The sequence below is a fragment of the Polypterus senegalus genome, chromosome 10, assembly GCF_016835505.1.
Source record: "Polypterus senegalus isolate Bchr_013 chromosome 10, ASM1683550v1, whole genome shotgun sequence".
NCBI lineage: Eukaryota > Metazoa > Chordata > Cladistia > Polypteriformes > Polypteridae > Polypterus > Polypterus senegalus.
The window spans coordinates 92548611-92574131 of record NC_053163.1 but is presented as its reverse complement, the minus strand read 5'-3'; the positions used below and the strand labels follow the sequence as shown (position 1 = coordinate 92574131).

Sequence of the window (25521 nt, the reverse complement as noted above, 5' to 3'; positions counted from 1 at the left end):
GATTTATAACACACTAATTACTGGAAATGTGTGTTTAGGCTGGAATTGTTCAGCCACTTTTTGCCATTATAGCTTAACTTTGATTAATACAGTAGTCTATTTGTTTAAAATATTTTTAGACTACTGTATGCTATCACAACAAAAGTTTTTATAAGAGTACAATTAATGTATTTTTTTTAGTTTGATAAGGAAAAAAATAACTTTTCAGATACGGACATTGGTAAATAGTTGCTTGATCTGTCTTCAGGAGCCCTTATTTAACTTTCTGCACTTGCTGTAGTTCTATTCTCCAAATAGATGAGACATCTTGTATTTCAGTGCTCCAGGTCAGGCTTCTGTAGGTACTGATTAGAATATAACAACCTCTTAGAGCCACTTAAAATAAGTGACAGGATACAGTTTACTACAGGATGCTGTAGGTGAAGAGGAAATAGAAATAGGCTGTGATCTGCCTGGTGGCCCACTTGTCGAAGCAGCTGCACCACTGCATTCCACATCCAGCAGTTGCCAGTCTCTTTGGTCAGAATTGAGGCCACTGGTGAGAATTTCTTGTATACATTACATAAAAGCAGAAGGTCATTTGTTAATCAAGGCAGTAAACTTTATACAGATGCCAACAGTGTACAAGATTTCATCAGAGTATAGAGAAAATGCTTCCCAAAAAGATAATTAGTTATTAGGTAGATGCAACATAAAAAAATGAAATAATGAAGCGTTTGAAATATGATGCGAAGTACTATGAAAATGAAATTGTTTCTTTTTTTTTATATAAACTGAAATCTCATTGATAGTATTCATACCTTTTTGTTTAAGTGTGGTCAGTTGCATCCAGTTTGCTTTAATTAGAACTTGATTGGAGTCCATCTATGTCAAATTGAATTGATTGAAAATAGTTTAGAAAGGCACACACCTGTGAATGCAAGATCCCACAAGTCACAATGCATGTCGGGACAGAAACCAATCCATGAAGACCAAGGAACTATTTAGATCTCAATAATAAAATTGTGGTGTGGCATAGATTAGGACAAGCACATTCAACTATTTCTAAAGATTTGAGTGTTCATAGGAGCACAGTGATAATTATGAAATGGAAGAATTTTGGAACCGCCCAGGCCAAACTGAGTAACCAGGCAAGATCATCAGGAAGATGACCAAGAACTCAATGGTCGCTTTAACTGAGCCTGCTGAGATGGGAGGACCTTTGGAAGGATGACCATCTAAGCTGCACTCTGTCAATCAGATGTTTGAGGTAGAGTGGCTTCCTCCCATTTGGAGTTTATCAAACAACATTTACAGAAATGGGCAAATTTGTTGATAACCATGCAGCTTATTAAAAGTGCTGTATGCCTCTTTCAAATTTATTAAATGGAACGAAATTTCCCGATGTATTCATGCTTTTGATATGTCATCTGCTAAAGCAAAGTGAATGTGAAAATAGAAAGTATTGCTTACTCTAGGAAGATTGTATAAATTTGCCCGGATACATTTGTTAGTAACCCTAGAAAACCACCTAAATAGTTGGATTAGAGTGTTTTTTTTTCCCCCCAAGCTAGCTGTTTTCTTTAATTAGTATCACACTTGTCTGTAATAGTTCAACTAGTCATTCAGCTTCCACTTACAAAATATCAGTGTGCAGTTCAGTCAATATAAAATCAATATTAAATCCGGGTGTTCTGAATTGTAATCAAATGTAACATCAATGCAATACCCAGCCCTAGACTCCACTATTGAAAGAAAAACATTAAAATAAGCTTGACTGGAATTTGCTAAAATGCATATTGACAAGCCACAAAACCCTAGTGTTTCTCCGTAGCCAAGACAGGGAGACTGGTCCGAATTTAGAGAAGGATGAATGCTGCCAAATGCAGATAGGTTCCTGAAGACCACCTATTCCAGTGTGCATGCATCCATTTGGATCCATTATACAGGTTTGGGAAGCTGGAGTCCTTTCCTGTAAATCTGAGTCCAAGGACAGCACTGAATAAGATGCCAGTTATCACAGAATACATGTGTGCATACTCATAGCTATTGTCACATATTGTACTAATTCCTGATCAACCTAATTTGTAGGTCTTATGAATGCTCAAGGAAAAATTGGTGCAAGTACAAAGATCACAAATTTGATTTTTAGTCTGTCTTTATAGTAGTTGCAATCATCACTACCACCATATTGCTTTTTTATAAATAAAAGTAAATTTTTCCGTATAGCAGTTCATGCCCTCTTAGACTATAGAGTGTATTTGTTTGTATATGTATGAGTTTGAAATATATAAAACCATATAGTAAATATACATGTATAAAAAGTATGTATTATTAAAATGCCTTCATAACTTCAAAACTTTGTCCATTACTGGCTGGTTTGCACTATGCAAAGTTCCCTCTAAAATAGATATCTATTGATATTGATTTCTGTCTGCAGGGCTGTGAAGTTAGAAGCAATTGTTGGGTTTCTGGTGTCGGAGTTGGTAAAAATGTTCCTACTCTGACTAAACGTAAATGGAAATTTTAAAGCATTATATTACAAATTTCCCATATACTTTGATTAAAGTATTTGTGCTTGTAGAATTTTGATTAGTGTGTGTTTGTATATATAGACAACTTTTTTTCTAATTTTGGTTCTGTACATTACCATAATAAATTTTAAATGAAACAACTCAGATGCAGTTGAAGTTCAGACTTTCAGCTTTAATTCAGTGGGTTGAAGAAAAAGATTGCATAAAAATGTGAGGGAACTAAAGTGTTTTTTTTTTTTTTGTTTTGTTTTTTTTAACACAATCCCTTTATTTCAGGGGCTTAAAAGTAATTAGATAAATAACTGGAAATAAAATGTTCATTTCTAATACTTGCTTGAAAACCGTTTGCTGGCAATGACAGCCTGAAGTCTTGAACTCATGGACATCACCAGATGCTGGGTTTCCTCCTTTTTAATGCTCTGCCAGGCCTTTACTGCAGCGGCTTTCACTTGCTGTTTGTGGGCCTTTCTGTCTGAAGTTTAGTCTGCAACAAGTGAAATGCATGCTCAATTGGGTTAAGATCAGGTGACTGACTTGGCCATTCAAGAATTTTCCACTTATTTGCTTTAATAAACCCCTGGGTTGCTTTGGCTGTATGTTTTGAGTCCATCTATATCATGAAACGCCGCCCAATCAATTTGACTGCAATTAGCTGGATTTGAGCAGACAGTATGTCTCTGAACACCTCAGAATTAATTTGGCTGCTTCTGTCCTGTGTCGCATCATCAATAAACACTAGTGTCCCAGTGCCACTGGCAGCCATGCACGCCCAAGCCATCACACTGCCTCCATCGTGTTTTACAGATGATGTGGTATGCTTTGGATAATGAGCTGTTCCACACCTTCTCCATACTTTTTTCTTGCCATCATTCTGGTAGAAGTTGATCTTGGCTTCATCTGTCCAAAGAATGTTTTTCCAGAACTGTGCTGGCTTTTCTGTAGCCGAGGTGGTCGGTGCCTGTCGTGGCGGCAATCCCCGAACCCGTTGGTGGACACCGGCGGTGAGGGATGCCGTCAAGCTGAAGAAGGAGTCCTATAGGACTTTTTTGTCCTGTGGGTCTCTGGAGGCAGCTGATAGGTACCGCAGGCCAAGCGGAATGCGGCTTCGTTGTTGCTGAGGCAAAAACTCGGGCATGGGAGGAGTTTGGAGAGGCCATGGAGAACGACTTTCGGACGGCTTCGAGGAGATTCTGGTCCACTGTCCGGCGTCTCAGGAGGGGGAAGCAGTGCAGTGTCAACACCGTATATGGTGGGGATGGTGCGCTGCTGACCTCGACTTTGGGCGGTGTGGGTCGGTGGGAGGAGTACTTCGAAGACCTCCTCAATCCCACTAACATGCCTTCCAATGAGGAAGCAGAGCCTGGGGACTCTGAGGTGGGCTCTCCCATCTCTGGGACTGAAGTCACAAGGTGGTCAAAAACTCCTTGGTGGCAGGGCCCCGGGGTGGATGAGATACGCCCGAGTTCCTTAAGGCTCTGGATGTTGTAGGACTGTCTTGGTTGACATGTCTCTGCAACATCGCATGGACATCGGGGACAGTGCCTCTGGATTGGCAGACCGGGGTGGTGGTCCCCCTCTTTAAAAAGGGGGACCGGAGGGTGTGTTCCAACTATAGAGGGATCACACTCCTCAGCCTCCCTGGAAAAGTCTATTCGGGGGTTCTGGAGAGGAGGGTCCGTCAGATAGTCGAACCTCGGATTCAGGAGGAACAGTGTGGTTTCCGTCCTGGTCGCGGAACAGTGGACCAGCTCTTCACCCTTAGCAGAGTCCTGGAGGGTGCATGGGAGTTTGCCCGACCGGTCTACATGTGTTTTGTGGACTTGGAAAAGGCATTCGACCGTGTCCCTCGGGAATCCTGTGGGGGTGCTCGGGAGTATGGGGTACGGACCCCTGATAAGAGCTGTTCGGTCTCTGTACAACCGGTGTCAGAGCTTGGTCCGCATTGCCGGCAGTAAGTCGAGCCCGCTTCCAGTGAGAGTTGGACTCCGCCAGGGCTGCCCTTTGTCACCGATTCTGTTCATAACTTTTATGGACAGAATTTCTAGGCGCAGCCAGGGTGTTGAAGGGGTCGGGTTTGGTGGACTCAGGATTGGGTCACTGCTTTTTGCAGATGATGTTGTCCTGTTTGCTTCATCAGGCCGTGATCTTCAGCTCTCTGGATCGGTTCGCAGCTGAGTGTGAAGCGGCTGGGATGAGAATCGGCACCTCCAAATCCAAGAGCATGGTCCTCAGCCGGAAAAGGGTGGAGTGCCCTCTCAGGGTTGGGGGAGAGATCCTGCCCCAAGTGGAGGAGTTCAAGTATCTCGGGGTCTTGTTCACGAGTGAGGGAAGAATGGAGCGTGAGATCGACAGGCGGATCGGTGACGCGTCCGCAGTGATGCGGCTCTGCATCGGTCTGTCGTGGTGAAAAAGGAGCTGAGCCGTAAGGCAAAGCTCTCAATTTACCAGTCGATCTACGCTCCTACCCTCACCTATGGTCATGAGCTATGGGTAGTGACCGAAAGAACGAGATCGCGAATACAAGCGGCTTAAATGAGTTTCCTCCGCAGGGTGTCTGGGCTTTCCCTTAAAGATAGGGTGAGAAGCTCAGTCATCCGGGAGGGGCTCAGAGTAGAGCCACTGCTCCTCCGCATCGAGAGGAGTCAGATGAGGTGGCTCGGGCATCTGATCAGGATGCCTCCTGGGCGCCTCCCTGGTGAGGTGTTCCGGCACGCCCAACCGGGAGGAGGCCCGGGAAGACCCAGGACACGCTGGAGGGACTATGTCTCCGGCTGGCCTGGGAACGCCTTTGGGATTCTCCCGGAAGAGCTGGAAGAAGTGGCCGGTGAGAAGGAAGTCTGGGCCTCTCTGCTTAAGCTGCTGCCCCCGCGACCCGACCTCGGATAAGCGGAAGAGGATGGATGGATGGATGTGCTGGCTTTTTTAGATGTACTTTAGCAAAGTTCAATCTATCCTTTCTATTCTTGAGGCTTATGAGTGGCTTGCACCTTGCAGTTCACCCTCTGTATTTACTTTCATGCAGTCTTCTCTTTATGGTAGACTTGGATATCGATACGCCTACCCCCTGGAGAGTGTTGTTCACTTGGTTGGCTCTTGTGAAGGGGTTTCTTTTCACCATGGAATGATTCTGCGATCATCCACCACTGTTATCTTCCGTGGACGTCCAGGTCTTTTTGCGTTGCTGAGTTCACCAGTGCTTGCTTTCTTTCTCAGGATGTATCATATTGTATATTTTGCCACTCATAATATTGTAGCAATTTCTCGGAAGGGTTTTTTCTGTTTTCGCAGCTTAAGGATGGCTTCTTTCACCTGCATGGAGAGCTCCTTTGACTGCATGTTGTCTGTCCACAGCAAAATCTTCCACATGCATGCACCACAACTCAAATTATCTCCAGACCTTTTATCTGCTTAATTGATAATGACATAACGACGGACTTGCCCATACCTGCCCATGAAATAGCCTTTCAGTCAATTGTCCAATTACTTTTGAGCCCCTTAAATGAAGGGATTGTGTTAAAAAAAAATGCTTTAGTTGCCTCACATTTTTATGCAATCATTTTGTTCAACCCCACTGAATTAAAGATGAAAGTCTGCACTTCAACTGCATCTGAGTTGTTTCATTTAAAATTCATTATGGTAATGTACAGAACCAAAATTAGAAAAAAGTTGTCTGTCTAGATATTTTATTTATATATTTCTCCGTGTTTGTAATCCACTAACATTGCTACAGCCATTAAGCCTGAACTATAACAGCTAACGGTACTAAAAGGAAGTTTGATTCACGTTGGCAGTAATGAAATGCCTAGTATATTGTATGTTTGCTTTCAATCAACATAGTAATATCTTTGTTTAATTACAAATATAGAGGTTGGAGACGGTGATACCATGAATTTACAAGTTCAGGAATTAGTTTGAGGTTTTGTAAACTGACTCCACAGCCCTGTCTCTCGATTGTAGGTTGAATTTAGAGTTCTTTTTTGATTGTGTATGAAGCGTATCTTACACACCTCTCATTCAGACTAATTATCATTTATTTCCAGATTTAAAAAGATGTACATTGTCTTCCTTCAGTTCTATAATTTTGTATTTTAACTTCTGATATGCTAAGGCTGTTCCTTGGGTACTTCCCTTAATGGTCCAACCCCTTTATTTACCTGACTTTTTTTTACTTTTGATCGCCCCTAGTATTTGCTAATCATGAGAATAGCATACTAGATGTAGCTTATGCTAGCAAAGAAAATGGAATGCTGGAATCTTTAATTGAACACTCAATTTAGTAGTGAGTAATCTACAACTTTTTCTGTGGGTTTACCATCCATTATTCATATACATACTTTTTGGCAGATAAATGTAAATATAAAGGCCTTTTTATGAGAGATTGCAGACCTGTTTGTTAATGTGCATGAGACATGAGTGGCGTCTTTATTAGTTAGTGCGGAAGAGAAGTTACAGAAAATGGGTGAATCTGTGTTATGGCTGGTTTTTTTAATTCCTTGTTCGATTAGTATAGCATGATATAAATTATATGCAGACTTCAGTGTTTTTTTTTTTTGTTTTTTTTTGTTTTGAAATTCCTTGCTTAGTCCTGTTTTAAAATTGTGTTAACATTGTTTTTAAAATGTCATGTTTTGTTCTGTTCTTTTACAGCAGGAGAAGTCAAAGTCCTATCAACTGTATTCGACCCAGTGTTTTGGGGCCCATTAAAAGAAAAGGTTTGACATTTTCCATTGTTTGATCACCTAGAGTACATTGCTTTCTAGATATCCAGACTATTTTTTGTTTTTGCTTTTTAGATAGAGTGCACAGCTTTGAATATAGTTATGACGACAAATTTTTATTTGCAATTAAAAAGGGTAACTCTAAATTTTTCTGAAATGACCACCTTTTCCTAGTGTCTAGTTGCACAGGAACCTCTTCAGATGTTTGATTTGCAGAATTTACTTTGGAAAATACCTGTGTGTACAAATGCTGCAATAAACATCTTTAGATGTCTAGCATGGTGTGACTTTCATAGCTTCCTCATTCTATTAGTATTCTGAAAATGACATTCTTCTTGTTTTTCTAGTATTTCATTTGTTTTTATTAGCTGACTCTATGCTCTCATTATCTGAGCTTTGGATTTCTCAGATGATGAACAAAACCCTGTCTGTCTTATTTTGCACAAGAAGAAATATTTCTTGACCTGCCTTTGCTCTGTTAATTGTAAGCCTTCAGACCCTTGTAAGTAACATCTAACACTTAGTTCTAGTTGCAGAAATTTAGAAAACTGCTTTAATGAAAATGAGGCAAGGAATAACACACCTTCGCTAACCCCACTTTGAACTTTCTTGTTACAGTTGTTACCAGCCAAACCTGATTTTAAAAACAAACTAGTTTAGACTAGGCCAAAGCAGTTTGTCTGAAGCATGATTTAAGATGAATCGGTTTGGCCTAGTCTAAACAAGATTATCTTGAAATCAGTGTTGAGCTTCCAGGGCAAAGTGATTTGTCATAATCTAAACTGTTTTGGCTTGCAATCACACTTTTCACTGTAGGATAAACTAGATTGGTCTAGTCAAAACTTAAATTTTGTATACAGTAATCCCTCCTCGATCGCGGGGGTTGCGTTCCAGACCGCACCCCGCGATAGGTGAAAATCCGCGAAGTAGAAACCATATGTTTGTATGGTTATTTTTATATATTTTAAGCCCTTATAAACTCTCCCACCCTGTTAACATTATTAGAGCCCTCTAGACATGAAATAACACCCTTTAGTCAAACGTTTAAACTGTGCTCCATTACAAGACAGAGATGACAGTTCTTTCTCACAATTAAAAGAAAGCAAACATATCATCTTCAAAGGAGCGCCGTCATAAAGGAGCCCGTCAGGAGCAGAGAATGTCAGAGAGAGCGCCGCAAGAAAAAGCAAACAATCAAAAAATCAATACGTGCTTTTAAGTATACAGAAGCACCGCGATAAAGCGGCATTTTGTAGAGGAGCGTCCGTGTCCTCTGTGCAAACAGCCCCTCTGCTCACACCCCCTCCGTCAGGCAGAGAGAGTGAGAAAGATAGAGAGAAGCAAACAAGCACCGCGCGGGAAGCATATCTTATAGCATTGAGGAGTTTTAGTTAATATGTAATACATGCTCTGATTGGGTAGCTTCTAAGCCAACCGCCAATAGCATCCCTTGTATGAAATCAACTGGGCAATCAAACTGAGGAAGCATGTAACCTAAATTAAAAGACCCATTGTCCAGAAAGCGTAACCAGCAAAAATCCGTGATATATATTTAGATGTGCTTACATTTAAAATCCGTGATAGAGTGAAGCCGCGAAAGTCGAAGCGCGATATAGCGAGGGATTACTGTAGTCCCTTTTTAATCTATAGGATATATAGGTGAATCAAGGGGATATTAAATGATTTATTTACAATTTTAAAGGAAGTGTTTCCTTTTGATTTAAAATAAAAAATACATTACCAAATTGCAGAAACAAACATTATGCATACATTCAAAATCATTTCAAACAATCTATAGGGTGGTCCAGATCTAATTATGAAATTTTCATTACGCTACAACTTAAGTTTATTACATAGAAAATCACCTGGAAAATCCTGGACCATCGAAGTGTGTGAACTGACGACATGAAGAATTGACTTTGTGCCGAACTGGAATCATCCCCGCATAAATCAGTCATCCAGATGATCTGGACCACCCTGTACAATACACTACGTTAACATGAAAGGAATAGAGTTACTCAAACATAATAGTGTATTGCAATGCAAGGCGGCACATACATACATACAAATATATAATAAAGTAAGCAAAAATTTAATATAAGCACAATAATCATTGTAAAATATCTGTGGATCTTAACTTGGATTACAATTTTTTTCAGAATATCAATCACATAAAATTAAGAGAATATAAAATTTACAAGTAGAAAACTTAAAAGTACATATAAAGGTATGTAATCGAAAACATGCATTGATACAAGTTATAGTAATTAAGATAAAATATCAATAATTTAACCGATTAAAAAGCTCAATTTAAATATAGAATATAAGTCAGTTTATAAATATTAAAAAATAAACTTTTCACCCATTTCAGATCACTGTTTCAGTGATTTATGGTAGAATACCAGTAACTGTGTTGTCATTCTTAGCTAGACTTGTATGCTGTCAAGTTTAACTGTAACTTTGAGGTGTAAACTGTTTTTAAAAGAGAGCAACATTTTTTGAGCAACTACATTTGAACATTGAAAATCCATGTCCATTCTATTACCATTGTCTGATTATGTAGTTATACTTTTTAACTTTTCAACTAGATGATAAAGCTACAGGATGAACCAGAATTACTGGTGCATCCATTCAGAATGAGTTAAGAATACTGTGTTTTCTGATGTGCTGCAGTCTTATTGTTTCAGAGGTTTTTAATGTGACAATACTACCTCATATAAGCTATATGAGGAGCAGTTTAAGACTGATGTGGCATTTGGAGCATTTCAGCTTCTGCTAGAAAAACCAGTTTGATTCTCCGACAAAAACTTTTTCCACATATCTAATTTAACATGTACACTATTAAGACTTTTATTTATTTTTTTAACCCACACATCCAGTCTTTTGGTTAGTAAATATTTAAGTAGTGAAGCTTATTTCTATAGCTCAACAATACTGTGTTCTCTTGGAAAGGTATTGCCATTCATACTATCTGATTCATCGTGCATGTGTGTGCTTTAGACAAGAACAGAGGAGAGGACAAAAGTTTGTGCAGTACATTACCAGAATTGCATAAACCATAAAATCTGTTTAGTTTTAATAGTTACTTACTGTACATACTATTTTGAAGCAAGGTGGTGGTGTGGGTGCAGTCTTCGGGGATTTGGGTAGACTTCTTAGCCTTGTAGCAGTGTGTGTTTGCTTGGATTACAATATGTGAAAGTGCTCCAGGCCTCTTGCTACCAACATAGTCTCTACATAGTTTCAACTCCGAAGATGAGTGTAAATGGTGAAAATGAGTCAATGTATTGTTGCCGTTTACTCTGGTTTTTGGCTTTCAACTAAAGCAGACAAGGTAGGCACCTCCTTTGTAGGTTCAAAGAATCAATCTTTCAGTGCATTATAAACAATCATCATAAGAGAAAAGAGATTGTACTTGCATGTATTTTTGTATTTGAGATGTCTTACTGACACATTTCTAGGATTTAGTTTTAAAACTGATAATCTTCCATAGCTAATCACACTTATTGATAACATTCAGTCCATAAATACATGGAGAGAATGTACAAACTCAATGCAAACCCTGACCATCTTGGCGATCAAACCTATTTTCCTGGTGCTGTGCCTTGTGCTCATTAAAAACAACTAATACATTAAACCATCTGTAATGACTTACTAAACTTAAACCTAATTAAAACTGTTTTACCTATATGGTTTGTTCGTTCTTGTGACTTGATTGCATGCATTCTTAATCTCTGTCTTCAGTAGACGAATGAAGCACAAATGGGCACAACAATATCTTAAATATATCTTTGTGAAAGAAAATGTGTTTTTTTTTTGTTTGACAGAAGTAAGCTTCCAACCTAAGAGGCATAATCATGCATCATAGCAAAAACCACAGCTGTACTCTTCATCACTGACATGATGCTCCATAAATGGAAGCACTACACCCGTCTTGGGTTCTGATATATTCATTTTCTAAGAAAAATATCTCTTTTATTATTTATTTATTTTTTTGCAAAATCATTATAGATAATTTGTGGTGTGTTTTTGAGGGGAGACTCGCACACTATTCTGATTTTCAGGCTTTTAGGATGGGGTGGTTCACAGGTTTATTAGGGGTTCTCAAGACCCACCCATATTTTGCTCCTTCTGTCCAGGGCACATTTATCAGATACAAATAAACCATTTCCATATTTCAGTCTGTTCATACTTTGCTTGAAACACATCTTGTACAATGGATCACAAGTGAAGAAACAGTTTAAGCATATCTGCATATCTTGCATATCTTTGACGACAACTTTGTCACTTTGCACAGAATTGAGAAATACTTTTTGACTTCAAACTCATTTATTGAGGCACTGATAAGAGATTCTGCGTAGTTTATACACCTGAACAGAAAGTTATTTATCAGTTAATCACTTCTGCTTTATACTGTCGCATGCTCTCACTCTCATCTTGGAGTCTGCGTGCTGTTCTTGTGCATTGGCTAAAGTCTTGGCTAGTCCTAAACTTTGACATTGCATTCTAGTGTTCTCTGGTTCTCTTAGGCTGTTTACTTTTAAGTCTCTCCTATCCTTACACTCTACACCAAACTGAAGTGTTATTAATACTAATCTGAAGTGAATTAATTCCACTGTGAATTCACCCACCACAACCTATTTAGTACAGTGCATCCGGAAAGTATTCACAGTGCATCACTTTTTCCACATTTTATGTTAGCCTTATTCCAAAATGAATTAAATTGTTTTCCTCAGAATTCTTCACACAACACCCCATAATGACAACGTGAAAAAAGTTTACTTGAGGTTTTTGCAAATTTATTAAATAAAAAAAAATGAGAAATCACATGTACATAAGTATTCACTGTCTTTGCTCAATACTTTTGTCGATGCACCTTTGGCAGCAATTACAGCCTCAAGTCTTTTTGAATAACATGCCACAAGCTTGGCACACCTATCCTTGGCCAGTTTCACCCATTCTTCTTTGCAGCACCTCTCAAGCTCCTTCGGGTTGAATGGGAAGCGTCGGTGCACAGCCATTTTAAGATCTCTCCAGAGATGTTTAATTGGATTCAAGTCTGGGCTCTGGCTGGGCCACTCAAGGACATTCACAGAGTTGTCCTGAAGCCACTCCTTTGATATCTTGGCTGTGTTGTTAGGGTCGTTGTCCTGCTGAAAGATGAACCATTGCCCCAGTCTGAGGTCAAGAGCGCTCTGGAGCAGATTTTCATCCAGGATGTCTCTGTACATTGCTGCAGTCCTCTTTCCCTTTATCCTGACTAGTCTCCCAGTTCTTGCCGCTGAAAAACATCCCCACAGCATGATGCTGCCACCACCATGCTTCACTGTAGGGATGGTATTGGCCTGGTGATGAGCGGTGCCTGGTTTCCTCCAAACGTGACGCCTGGCATTCACACCAAAGAGTTCAATCTTTGTCTCATCAGACCAGAGAATTTTGTTTTTCATGGTCTGAGAGTCCTTCAGGTGCCAAACTCCAGGCAGGCTGCTGTGTGCTTTTTACTAAGGAGTGGCTTCCGTCTGGCCACTCTACCATACAGGCCTGATTAGTGGATTGCTGCAGAGATGGTTGTCCTTCTGGAAGGTTCTCCTCTCTCCACAGAGGACCTCTGGAGCTCCGACAGAGTGACCATTGGGTTCTTGGTCACCTCCCTGACTAAGGCCCTTCTCCCCCGATCGCTCAGTTTAGATGGCCGGCCAGCTCTAGGAAGAGTCCTGGTGGTTTTGAACTTCTTCCACTTATGGATGATGGAGACCACTGTACTCATTGGGACCTTCAAAGCAGCAGAAATTTTTCTGTAACCTTCCCCAGATTTGTGCCTCGAGACAATCCGGTCTCTGAGGTCTACAGACAATTCCTTTGACTTCATGCTTGGTTTGTGTTCTGACATGAACTGTTAACTGTAGGACCTTATATAGACAGGTGTGTGCCTTTCCAAATCATGTCCAATCAACTGAATTTACCACCGGTGGACTCCAATTAAACTGCAGAAACATCTCAAGGATGATCAGGCAAAACAGGATGCACCTGAGCTCAATTTTGAGCTTCATGGCAAAGGCTGTGAATACTTATGTACATGTGCTTTCTCAGTTTTTTTTATTTTTAATAAATTTGCAAAAATCTCAAGTAAACTTTTTTCACGTTGTCATTATGGGGTGTTGTGTGTAGAATTCTGAGGAAAAAAATTAATTTAACCCATTTTGGAATAAGGGTGTAACATAACAAAATGTGGAAAAAGTGATGTGCTGTGAATACTTTCCAGATGCACTGTATATACAATGTAGTTAACACACAGACGCATTGAGTTGAACAATTCTCTGCTTTTAATCTGATGAATGCGGTGGTTGGTGTGGAGGGTTTATGGGGGGATGCTTATCTTAGCTGCATTGTGTTAATTGCCATGAAAAATTAAGTCAGTCACCCATCTTGGTTTAAATTTTGGGTAGTTGATGGAGAGATTTGATAATTTATTTTAATGTCTGTCTGCAGTACATTCTTTAAAGATGTTGCATCTGAGTAACTACTGAGAAAAGTGTATTGTATTGAAAGGAGAACAGTTAAACTGGTGGATTAAATAAATTGGCCTAATCACAAAATCCAGTGAAATTAAAGAATACAATAAGTGTTTTATTTTCCTTCTTGCAAGAGATCAGTTATAGAGATCCTTAATGCGTGCCAGGAGCAAATGTGAAGAGTGTCAATCATGGAGATAGATATTTTCTGAGTTTTAGTGAAAGCCTAAATCGGCAGTGCAACCTAAAACTGCTCTTTTTGCCTTGTTGACCATTTTAATTTTGCCACATCTGTTATTTCTTTGCTGCTCCAGTATAGGGGTTGATGTACAATTGTTTGTACTGTAGCTCGCCATATGCGATAAGTCCACCCCCATGATGAAGACGTGTTTTTTTTTTTTTTTTGTTTTGTTTTTTTTAAAGGTTTTAATAGTGGAGTAAAGATTTTGAAAATGGTGAAACATCACCTGCAGAAATTTTAAATTCAGCAAATTTGAAATTAATTGCTAAGTATTGCATTCCAGTGCTTAATATCAGATATGTTGCAATTCAGTTTCATTAGCCTTTTTTAAATTTTATTGACTGTTATTGATGATTCTGATTGCAGCAAATGCAGTTTCAGTTAAGGCTAAAAATCAATATCATGCTTGAGTTTTTCACAGGTATTTTGAGTTTTATTTCTAATGCTTACTTGTTTACTAAAAGTATGTTTTAAGAGAAAATCACCTCATGTTAGGTTTGAACTTTAACCTCCCGAACACAAGCAAACAAATTAAGCCAATATGCTGTTTAGCCACTGTAGGACTCAACTGGAAAGTAGCTGAGTGGGTGAAATTCATGGGGTGCTTAGAAAGTACCAAAGTCATAATACTACTATTAGTAGGAACTCTTTATACATTTATGGATTTAGATCCTTATTTCTTTAGATTGGCAGTTCTATATTTTACTTACTGAGGGGTTTATAAAACATATTAACTGTGATACGTTTTCAGTAAACAAGTAAAATGACTTTTTATTAACTATATAAACTCGATGTAGTCTAAATATAGGCTTCAAAATGTTTCCTTAAAACATGTCGCCTAGCAGCTGTAAAATTTCCTTTTAAATTGATATTACCTTGTACAGTAAGAGATTAAAAGATGCCAGTGTGTCATTAATAAGTAGTGCATGCAGCATGAGCACCACCCTTTAGATATGTTTGCTTGCCAGGCAAATAATGTGAAAGCTCACTCATGAAATATTGCAGGCAGTGGTTACATCTTGCATTTTTCATGCCTGCATCAGCATACAAATTTCTTTGCTTAAGATCTGGTGAATTTGATAGCATTTTCCCCCATTTAAGTGCTACAGGTGTTCAGAAAATTCTAGGTTTTTTTTCTTCTTTAAAATGTATTCTCACTGAGTGCATATTGTATAGCTAAAGCAACGTTGCAACAATGCTTTCAGTTCTCTGCTGTAACAACGTACAAGACCCATAAATAGGGTGGTGGAAAAATTAATTCTCACTTGCCCTTTTTGTACTAGATGATTCATTTTCTTTACATGCTCTACAGTAGCTTTATGGCCACCAGTTTGCTCTAAGCTAAAAGTAAAATAAAATGTAAACTGATTATAAAAGAGAAATTTGTTGTATAGATGCTTTGAAACAATACTATTTGCTATATGGAGAATTTATCTGCCAGTAAGCCGTGATTTCCTAACACCCAAACAACCCCGAATAAAATCTTGTCATCCTGTATAGAACATTATTCACAAATGAATGTAATTATTGGACATTTTTCTATATATAAACCACGTTTTGTGTGTTAGCAGGGGAAATGGAAATAGAGAGCCAGCCAAAGAGACTCTTCCAAGGAACAACCACGATGCTTTCTCCAGACGTGTCCCATTTGCCAGATCTTAGTTCTTGGTGAGTTGTTTTGTAACTATATCAAACTACATTAATATATGCCAATGTAGAATTTTTTTGAGAAGATTGTAATAGTGATCTGCTTAAATTTGTTCAGCAGAAATAAACTGTTGCTCCCTTCATAGGGTGAGTGGTGGAGCCAATAGGCTTTTCTTTGCATTTGCAACTAGGGGAATTCAGTAATTTACATATTTTAGATATCCCATCAGCCGTAGTTCATAGTTTAATGTACTTGTATCTTAGTATCAACAAAAATATTTGTACTAATAATGTGGTTACTGAAGATTGGGTAATTGTTTGTCATTGGTATGTCAATTGATAAACTAAAGTTTCCATTTAATTTCTTTGACCTATGACTAAAAATATTTTTAAACACTGCAACATGTTCTATATTTCAAGCACCTGTAAATTATTCATCTTTAAACTGAGGATCCAGTGCTGTTGCTGCAGTCATAAGCCCCTCCCCATCCAACTGATGAGTCTCAGCTTTATGCATTGTATCATTCATTTGCAACAGTAGATGATCATTCAGACCCCAACCCGCATTGCAGCTTGCCATTAAATTTAGCAATAGGAACTACTATTGAGATGCACGCATCATCAGTTTAAATTTCCAGCATTGCTCCATAAACTGATTTCAGCATTTATTGTGTTCAGCAAGTTCCTACTGTATGTAAGCTAATGCTAAATTGTTTGCTGTACAAATTGACTGGCTGTAAAATTTGACACTTTGACTTCCCACTACCAGATTAATAAATTTTATTGTATGCAGTGCATGTTTTCTTTCCTCTCTCCTTTGCACAAAAGAAAATTATTTTTTAAAGACCTATTACATGCAGCATTCAAACACATACCAGATCTGTATATTCCAACATAGCGTGCACACACATGCTTTTGAAAAGAGGATTTAATCAAATTATGTTAAATATATGAATGGAATTTTGGGCTGCCAGGTCTACTATTCTTAGCGTGGAGAATACCTGAGTTGTTTTTGATTATTTGAGGAATGGCATATAGAGTGATAGCTTGGAGAGTCACTAGGGCAACCAGTACTTGTGACTAAGTGGCTGGCAAACTAGAATGAAGAAAGTACAGGATATGACTGTCACAGTGGGGCATTTCAACATATTGGCAAAAGAACAGTATAGGAATAATCAATCTGTGCTTTTCATTTTATATATGGAATTTTTCAAACATTCCCATTTCTAAATGTAAAAAAAGTTTGTCTGGTACAGAAACTGTTCACAAGTTTGATTTTTTTCCTGATGTAGAGGTCAAACCAAAACATTTTTCCCCCTCCCCTTCCCCATTCATAACTACCCCTTTTACCCAGTCATTCTTTAGTTCAGACTGCTTGTTGATTATTACTTTGGCTAATATAAATTACTGGCCACATATTTCCTCCTGCTGATAAAACAAAGGTGTCTGGACCTTTGTCCAAAGCAGCTTACTCTGGTTGGCTAGTTGTCCCCAAATTTTCCTCAATGATTTCTTCCTTTCAGGATGTTAGAGCTTTTCTTGTTCTATTCATCATAGCTTTTGGGCAGGTTTTATTGAACCTTGATTTCTCCCCCGCGCACTATATTGATCAAATCATTCTTTTTCTCAGCATGTCCACTAGTCTTTGTCCCCTCTTGACCTTTCTGTAAATTCTGTACTTTTCCTGCTTTAGAAGTCCACACATTGACATAGTAATTTTGATATTGGCTTGTGATGGCTTTGATTCTTGGTTCTGTTATTGGTACAGGGGAGCCACACATTTCCAAGCACAGTTTACAAAATCAGTTATCGCTGGTATGGAATTATTTCTAATACCATTGAGGTTGCACCTCCATCTGTATTCATCACCTCTGTTACTGCTTTCACTCTGTGCGTGCGTGCGCGCGCACACACACACACACACACACACACACACACACACACACACACACACACACACACACACGACCCCTGCCCTTGTGACTTTAGACAAAATCACACCTCTTTGGTTTTTGTTGCTGCAAGTTGCCTTCACTGATGATGATGATGCAGTACATAATTGACAGTCATGGGAATATGTGATTACTTTCCACATTTCAATAAGATTATATAAATGAAGACTATTGCTTATTTTTTTTATTTCCTAATGCAATCGGTTAGGTTTTGTATTAAAAAAAAAGGTATCCAAATATATACATGAATGTGGTTCTCTCTTCAGCAGCCGGTTATGTGGAAAGTGACACGTGCTATGAAAAATAGTGCAAGAATTTTTGTAAATCCTTGTTTTACATTAAAAGGAACATAATATGTGGAAGTTCTGAGCATGTGATATGCTGATCCACAGAGAAAAATGTCTAAGAAATGAAGCATCATGTAGTAAGACGGACAAGAAGTCAGAAAAATAAGCTGAGCACAAAACCAATATGATAGAGAGTTCTTTATTTTGTATTTGTTACTGTAACAAACTCCAAATTTGGGGGGGGGGAGAAAGTTGCCCAAGTGACTTATACTACCTAAATAGCCTTTCCATACTAAGAATTGCAAGGTTTTTGTTTAAATGCCGCATCATCAATTTACTGTAGGCAGTCTACGGTCAGCCTGTGTGTGTGTGTGTGTGTGTATAGATAGAGATATAGATCGACAGGTATATATGTATGTATGTATGTATATCTATATCTGTGTGTGTATATCTGTTTGTATGTATATGTGTATATATCTATACTAATGAAAGGCAAAGCACTCACTCACTCACTGACTCATCACTAATTCTCCAACTTCCTGTGTAGGTAGAAGGCTGAAATTTGGCAGGCTCATTCCTTACAACTTACAAAAGTTGGGCAGGTTTCATTTCGAAATTCTACGCGTAATTGTCATAACTGGAACCTATTTTTTTTTGTCCATATACTATATTAGACGTCTGCTCGATGCCCGTGGGAGGCGACCACGTAATTTAGTGCTTGCCCATATAAGGCCGTCCGTCAGCGGCAATCCAATAGAAACACTGCCGCTAAATATTCACGGGTGAAGGACTGTGCTTATGCAGACGAAGATGAGATGGTCAGGGTGGTATTTGACACAAACTCAGCGAAACTGCGAGAGAAACTTGTAAGTGCCGGGTCTTAGCTAACATTAAATACAGCCATGGACATCGCACGAGATGGCACCAGCACAGCTGGGAACCTTCAATGCATGTACACTGAGCGGATCACGTGAGCTGACGCAGTGCACAGACAAAAATCAACAGTTCCAAAGAGTGATGAACAAAAAACGAATTACACAACTGCGGAAACAAAGCACGGTGTGAACCGTAAGTTTAAATTAAGTTTATAGACTCACTCCCGCTGCCGTTTGTCATGCCTACGACGAGTATGGTATTCGCGAGATACAAGTTTAATGAGAAGACACGAGGAATAAACGAGACTTTGGATCACTTTGTTGTGTAGTTAAAATTGCTGTAGCAAGAAACTTTGAAGTGCCGGGTCTTAGCTAGCATTAAATAAAGTTGTGGACATCGTGAAATCGCACAAGCACAGCTGAGAAGCTTCGCATGTACTCCGAGCGGCTCGCGTCAACTGACTTTGCAGGACTGGAAAAGATTAAATTAAGTTCATACACACGCTACCGCTAAATATTCACTGGCAATTTCCACAACTTACTACCAGGAATGCCTGTTGAACATCTTACATTCACGAGTTCCGATTTGGGTGGTGAACACTTAGATGAATGAAACCTGTTATCTTTACAACGATCGACAAACACGGAATAAACTTGAACACAACACGTCCTCCAAATACTAACCTGATTGAAAGAAATAATGCTAATCAAATCCTTGATGACAGCAACACTCATAACGGTCACAAGACTATTACATTGACAGTCATGTTACATTATTTTTAAAATGTTTCCTTTTCTTCGCACAAGCACAGCTGAGAAGCTTCGATGCATGTACTCCATAACGTGTTAAAAATAACGCATTTAATCACACTTTGCATTCCAAGCAAAGGGTAACTTTTGTCAATGCATGATTTCCTGGTACATCGATTACATTGATGCACACATCAGAGCTGCAAAAATGTAAGAGTCAGAAGAAAGCGCGTTGCTAGCACTGATTTGGAGGGAAATTTCTTTTCAAAAGACTACCTGACGAAAGCCTTGATAAAAGCGTGGTTTGGTGCAAACTGTGCAAAAATGAGTTTGCTTACCACCAAGGCACTTCAACCTTACGGTTCAATCTAAATGCAAAACATGTTACAGCGAGCACAGAAACCGTGTATGCTGTTAGCACTAGCAGTACGGGTTCGAGTACCAACAAGTGTCGGCAGCCCAAACCTCATGAAATGACTGGCTTCAGGACCAAAATTAGTAAGTCAACATAGGTCAAACTTACAAATTCTCTCGCAAAATACATTGCTTTGGACTGTAGACCACTAACAGTGGTGTAAGATAGAGGGTTAGAAAATGTGTTACAGTTAGCGTATTTCAAGTAAAATTCAACAGCTTTATGACATTGAAAAGCAAGCAAAATTAGATGCATTACAGAAAGCGGACTTTGTGGCTCTTACTGGGGATCATTGGACTTATGTGACCGTTAGTAATTCTAATTACATCTAATTATAAAATGTTCAATGATCACACTGTTTTAGCCTAATGTACAAACAATTTTGGCTAAGGTTACTCACAGTTTAAAGGTGAGGCTGGTCAAATTACCTTTTATGTTTCTGCCTTATTTTTTTAAGAAGAAAAACTGCACTTTAATGTTGAAATTTTTGTTATTATTAGTTAAAGACAATACCATTCTTAAAATGTACTTAAAGTACTTAAAATACCACTTTTTTAATTCTGCCTAATTTTAGCCAGGGATCATATTTTTGTTTCTGTTTTGAAATGAAATGCAGTTTAAATGCTATATCTATATATATATCTATATAATCTATATATATTCGTGTATGTATGTGTGTGTGTATATATGTGTATATATGTATATATATATATATGTGTGTATATATGTGTGTATATGTGTATATATATATGTGTGTATATATATATATATGTGTGTGTGTATATATATATATATATATATGTGTATATATATATATATATATGTGTATATATATATATATATATGTGTGTATATATATATATATATATATGTGTATATATATATATATATATATATATGTGTGTGTATATATATATATATATATATATACACACCTCTCGAGACAAAGCCACTACTGCCCACAAGCATCAGTACGCTAGTTGCTAGCATTTAGTGAACAACCTGCGCTAACTCTTATGTGAATTTTCGCGTAAATTTGAATAGTTTGTTGAAAAGTATGAAGGTGGCATGCGTATCTGGGACTTGGCTGCTGCATACCTTATGCCGAGAACGATGGTATCTACGATTGTGAAAAACAAGACGTTATTGAAAAGTAAAGTGAAATTAAATTTTCATTTATTTCATCTGATTGCTTTTGTATTTATGCATTTTAGTATTAAACAGTGTTTAAATTATACATTGTTGGGGTTGTATAAAATGTGCCAATAATAGGATTTTTTTTCATGTGAACGGATTAATCATTTTCCCTTTATTTCTTATGGGAAAAATTTGTTTGGTATACGTCCTGTTTGGTATAAGTTAAAGGATCTGGAATGGATTATGGATGTATACCGAGGTACCACTGTATGTGTATATAATAAAAATGTTGTCAAACTGCCTTATTAGACATGTAAATGTGTGTCACATGTGCATTGAGTACATTTCACTTTTTAAAAATAGGCACAACTAGATGCAAGGGAAAAACCTTTATGTAGCATCAGATTATACATAGGCATTAAATGGTAAATGTGAATGATGTCAAAGGTATTGTGTGTGTGCTTTTTGTTCAGCTTTATGACAACAGTGTAGGAGTTGATGTAAGCTTGAAAGAATTGGCAGCTACAGTATATTTATGACAATGTTTACTTCAAATGAATATTTTGCATTTAATAATGTCACAACCTGTCAAACGAAATGCTGTTAAGAGAGCTAATAAAGAGCTTCAAGAGATGCAGATTTCAGTACACCCATATCAACAAATCTGCCTAACGACACTAGTAAAACACAGACTAGGCTGCACAGCATCAATCTTCTGTCTGCTCATCTCACCTAATAACTAATTAAATTTAACATTACTGTCTAATTGGAAACACAAACATACCATGATAAAATAGCCGCAGGTTTTTAACATATTATATATCCATAGGTCACAATGCTTGTCTAAACTATTTGCTGTTGTCATAGTGATGCAATAGTTAAAATGACAGTAAGATATTGTAGCAGGCAGATACACTTTCCACATGTTTGGAGCCCAGTAACTGGTGGTTTACATGTGTGTCTGTCTGTCTCCACGGTCATTGTAACATGCATATTGATTAGAAGCTTCAGTTACCTTGTGCTACTGAACTCCTGAAAGAATAACAGCAATTTTACCTTTTTATTTTCTCTGTGTCAGGTCTTTCTGTTCAGTATCTGCTGCTCTCTCTCTAAAACCCCCTCAAAGTTTTAAGATGCACAGACTGGAGATACAGGCGGTGGGTGTTTTACTAAGAAGCCCTGTGGGTGTAGCCTTTGCAGTGTAGGATTTTGCCCGTATTACTACACACTTTTTAATGGATTGTCCACAGAAGTGTATTCTTGTCTGAGAATCATGTCTGGACCTGTGGTACTGTACGGCTGGTATTGTCTTAATAATCCAATCACATGGCATTAATGTTTAAGAATCTACTATTGTTTTACTTTGTATCTAAAATATACAGTAATAAAGACAGATATGTAGGTTGTCTTACTGAAAAATTACCTGTGATTACCTTTGGTATAAATAATTAAAATACTTGGTCGTCTTTTCTTTCCCCACTCTGTCTTTCTGGTATAATTTTAAAAGCAAAACTAAAATTCTGACTTTCAGCAGGCATATGCCAACCACAATATGGGATCTATTCCTTCCAATTCAGAACAATTTTAAACTAACCTTTTTTTTTTTTCCCTTTTTTCCCCCTCTCTTTAGCATGTCTTCTGATCTGGATGGCAGTCTCAGCAGTCTAGGATCTTCCACCGACTCCCCAGCAAAGATTAGCACTGTGTCACAATCACCTGTAACTTCTTCAGAACCCTGTTCTCCTTTTACCCCTGTGCATGATCTTTCTCCCAAATGATCTTTTGTTAACTTAAAACTTTTAAAAGTGCTGCTTTTTTAGAGACTTGTTGAGGTGGATTTGGGAGGCAATATAGAGCAAGCTTTTATTTTGGCTAAGTTAATTTACACTAAGTTGCTCTAGTCCTTACACTTTAATTTTTTTGTTTCCTTTTACTCTGTGCCCTGTACATTAAATTTGTATTTGAGCTATTAGTTATTTATTTAATTTAAATATGATTTGATTTAGTTCTTAATATTTTATGGTTTCCTGATATTAGTGAACACCATTTGAGTAGTCTAATTTGAAATTTTTTTCACCTCCCTCATCTTTACAGCTGGACTTCATTTTCATCTCTCCAGTCATTTTCTTTTGTCTAATGTTTAAACCCATTCTTCCATTGTTTTTTGTTTAAGAGAAGATACAAGGCATAGTAGGGGGTCACTTGTTTTAGTTCACTGTAGATGCTAGAAGTGTGTGTGTGTGTGTGTGTGTTTGTGTATATTCTTTTTCAAAGCACAGCTGCAGGTCTTTTCATTTTTAAATAGTTATTATTTTTAATTTTTATTATTTTTGACACTGGATGTTGAAAGTACTGAATTGACAAAATGACCTGATTGTAGTGGCTTTAGCCTTACACTCAGTGAGCTGAACACCATATACTGTAGTTTGTGGGATACCTATAGTATTAATAGTGAAGCATGGGGGGAAAAATTGTGATGGTGGTTTCTTCAGTTTAAAAGCATAGATTTCATTCTTTAAACTCTTATGAGTAGATGGCAGTGACTTTTGTTTTTAAAGCACTTACTTGAGACTGTCTTTGCATGTACCATTCTCTAGAATTGTCTTGTGTGCCTTTAACTGCTGTGTTTATTTTGTATGCATGTTAAAAGGTGCTGTAAATGGAATTTGGAGCAATGAGAGTGAAAAGTTTTGCTTGTTTTGTGTTGGCAGGATAATACAGAATTGATATAGTTTCAGACCAGTGATTTATTCATGCAAAAAGAGCAGTAGGGTGAGGATCTGCATGTAGAGGGTACCCAAGACATATTGGAAACAAATGTGGTTGGGTGACAATTGAAAAGAATTGGGTAACAACACTTAACATACCAAAGACAAACCTGAAACTGAATGCTTTAAATGTCTCTCAGGGGTCATTATAACTAACAGCTGCTGGAATGCTTGCTTCTGTGCAAACACATCTAATGTACCTAATGATTATCTATACCAAACCTGTTAAATTAGTGAGCAACAAAAGCTTTTCTATAGTATGAAAATAAACTAGATGAGTTGGGTGAATTTCATAACGTACCAAGGCCTAACTTACCTTTTTAACCCCCTTATTATTTTTTAATTTTTAAAGAATAATTTTTACCTTTCTGAAAATTCTTCATAAACAGATTAAGATGGTACACGTAGAATTTACCATATATATATATATATATATATATATATATATATATATATATATATATATATATATATATATATATATATATATATATATATATATATATATATATATATATATATATATATATATATAAAATAAATAAATTTTATATTTATTTATTTAAGATTTTTGTAGTTTATTAGCCACATTTAGGTTATTTTTTTGTTGTATTAAACTATCTTTTGTAAAATGTGCCCCTGAAAGGCATAAAGCAGTAAATCAAATTTATCAAGTAAGTGGCTGCTGTGCTTTAAGTCTAGTGAACAAAGGAGGCCTCTGGTTTTTACTTTCCATACATATAGTGTACAGGCTTCCCCCCGTCACTCTTTTAATGGAATATTAAAAAATATTCTTACCCCATGGGTGTGCATTTTTTTTGTAATCTCTCTATTTAAAGTGACTTTTTTTTTTTTTTTCCCGAACATGCACTGTGTCTTTTGAGAGAGTGAGAATTTGTGAGGTTAAGAGTGTTTGGTCAGATTTGGGGTGTCTTAAATGTATGGCTGCAAATGGTATAATCTTCTGCATTTTTGCAATGAGGAGTTTGAGTTCTGTAAAAAGTCCAGAGAAGAAGAAAATTGATCTGTAAAATGTGTGCAATGTTAGGAATAACTTGGAATTTTGAAAGAGAACACTTTATTCTGTGGTCTGGACATAGCATTTTTCATACATTTGATTTAGCTGAATTTATTTGTATTTGCATGTAAAGTTTGGAGTGGAATTATAGCAGAAGTTGATAACAGTCTACACTTTTTGAAAGTTAAGCAGTATTGTCCTACTAGTTTCGTGTCGGATGATGTTGCAACATGACCAAAAAAGTTTAGTCATATACAAATGTATGTGTGAAGTTTATTTACTGCATTTACAGTATACATTGCTGTAGGAATATTTTCTGTAGCTAAGTAGCTATGCCGTACCCAACCTTGCATATATGCATTTTTTTTTGTATATTGCCTTTTAGGATTGTAAATATATGTATACTTTCACTCTATAATGCATTACACATGTTTAATGCATATGAAATGTATAATGCTGTATATGTATAACTACATAAAGCATTATGTTAATGTTTTCTAAAAGAAAACCATCTCTAATCTACTGATTTAAAAAAAAAAAGCTGTGCCATTAATATATAACATGTAATTTGTAAAAAGTCAGTGTTAATCAGTTTTCTTTTTAAAAAATGGTATACAGTGTATGAATTTGTATTCCATACATATATATGCATATACAGTCAATGTATATATAAATAAATATATTCAAG

At 37.4% G+C, this 25521-nt stretch overlaps 1 protein-coding gene across 2 annotated transcripts in view; it reads left to right on the top strand.

The window, feature by feature from the left end:
- The window catches only part of pabir2 (PABIR family member 2), a 43554-nt gene extending 19330 nt beyond the window's left edge, over window positions 1-24224 (top strand). The window contains exons 8-10 of one of the 2 annotated variants that reach the window (XM_039766207.1): window positions 7161-7225; window positions 15556-15652; window positions 22678-24224. In XM_039766207.1, coding sequence (XP_039622141.1) covers window positions 7161-7225; window positions 15556-15652; window positions 22678-22825 — 310 coding nt within the window. In that variant the 3' untranslated portion in view covers window positions 22826-24224. Of the gene's footprint in view, window positions 1-7160; window positions 7226-15552; window positions 15653-22677 lie in introns of both variants that reach the window. The other variant, XM_039766206.1, reaches the window with a different exon arrangement.
- Window positions 24225-25521: the final 1297 nt, after the last annotated feature.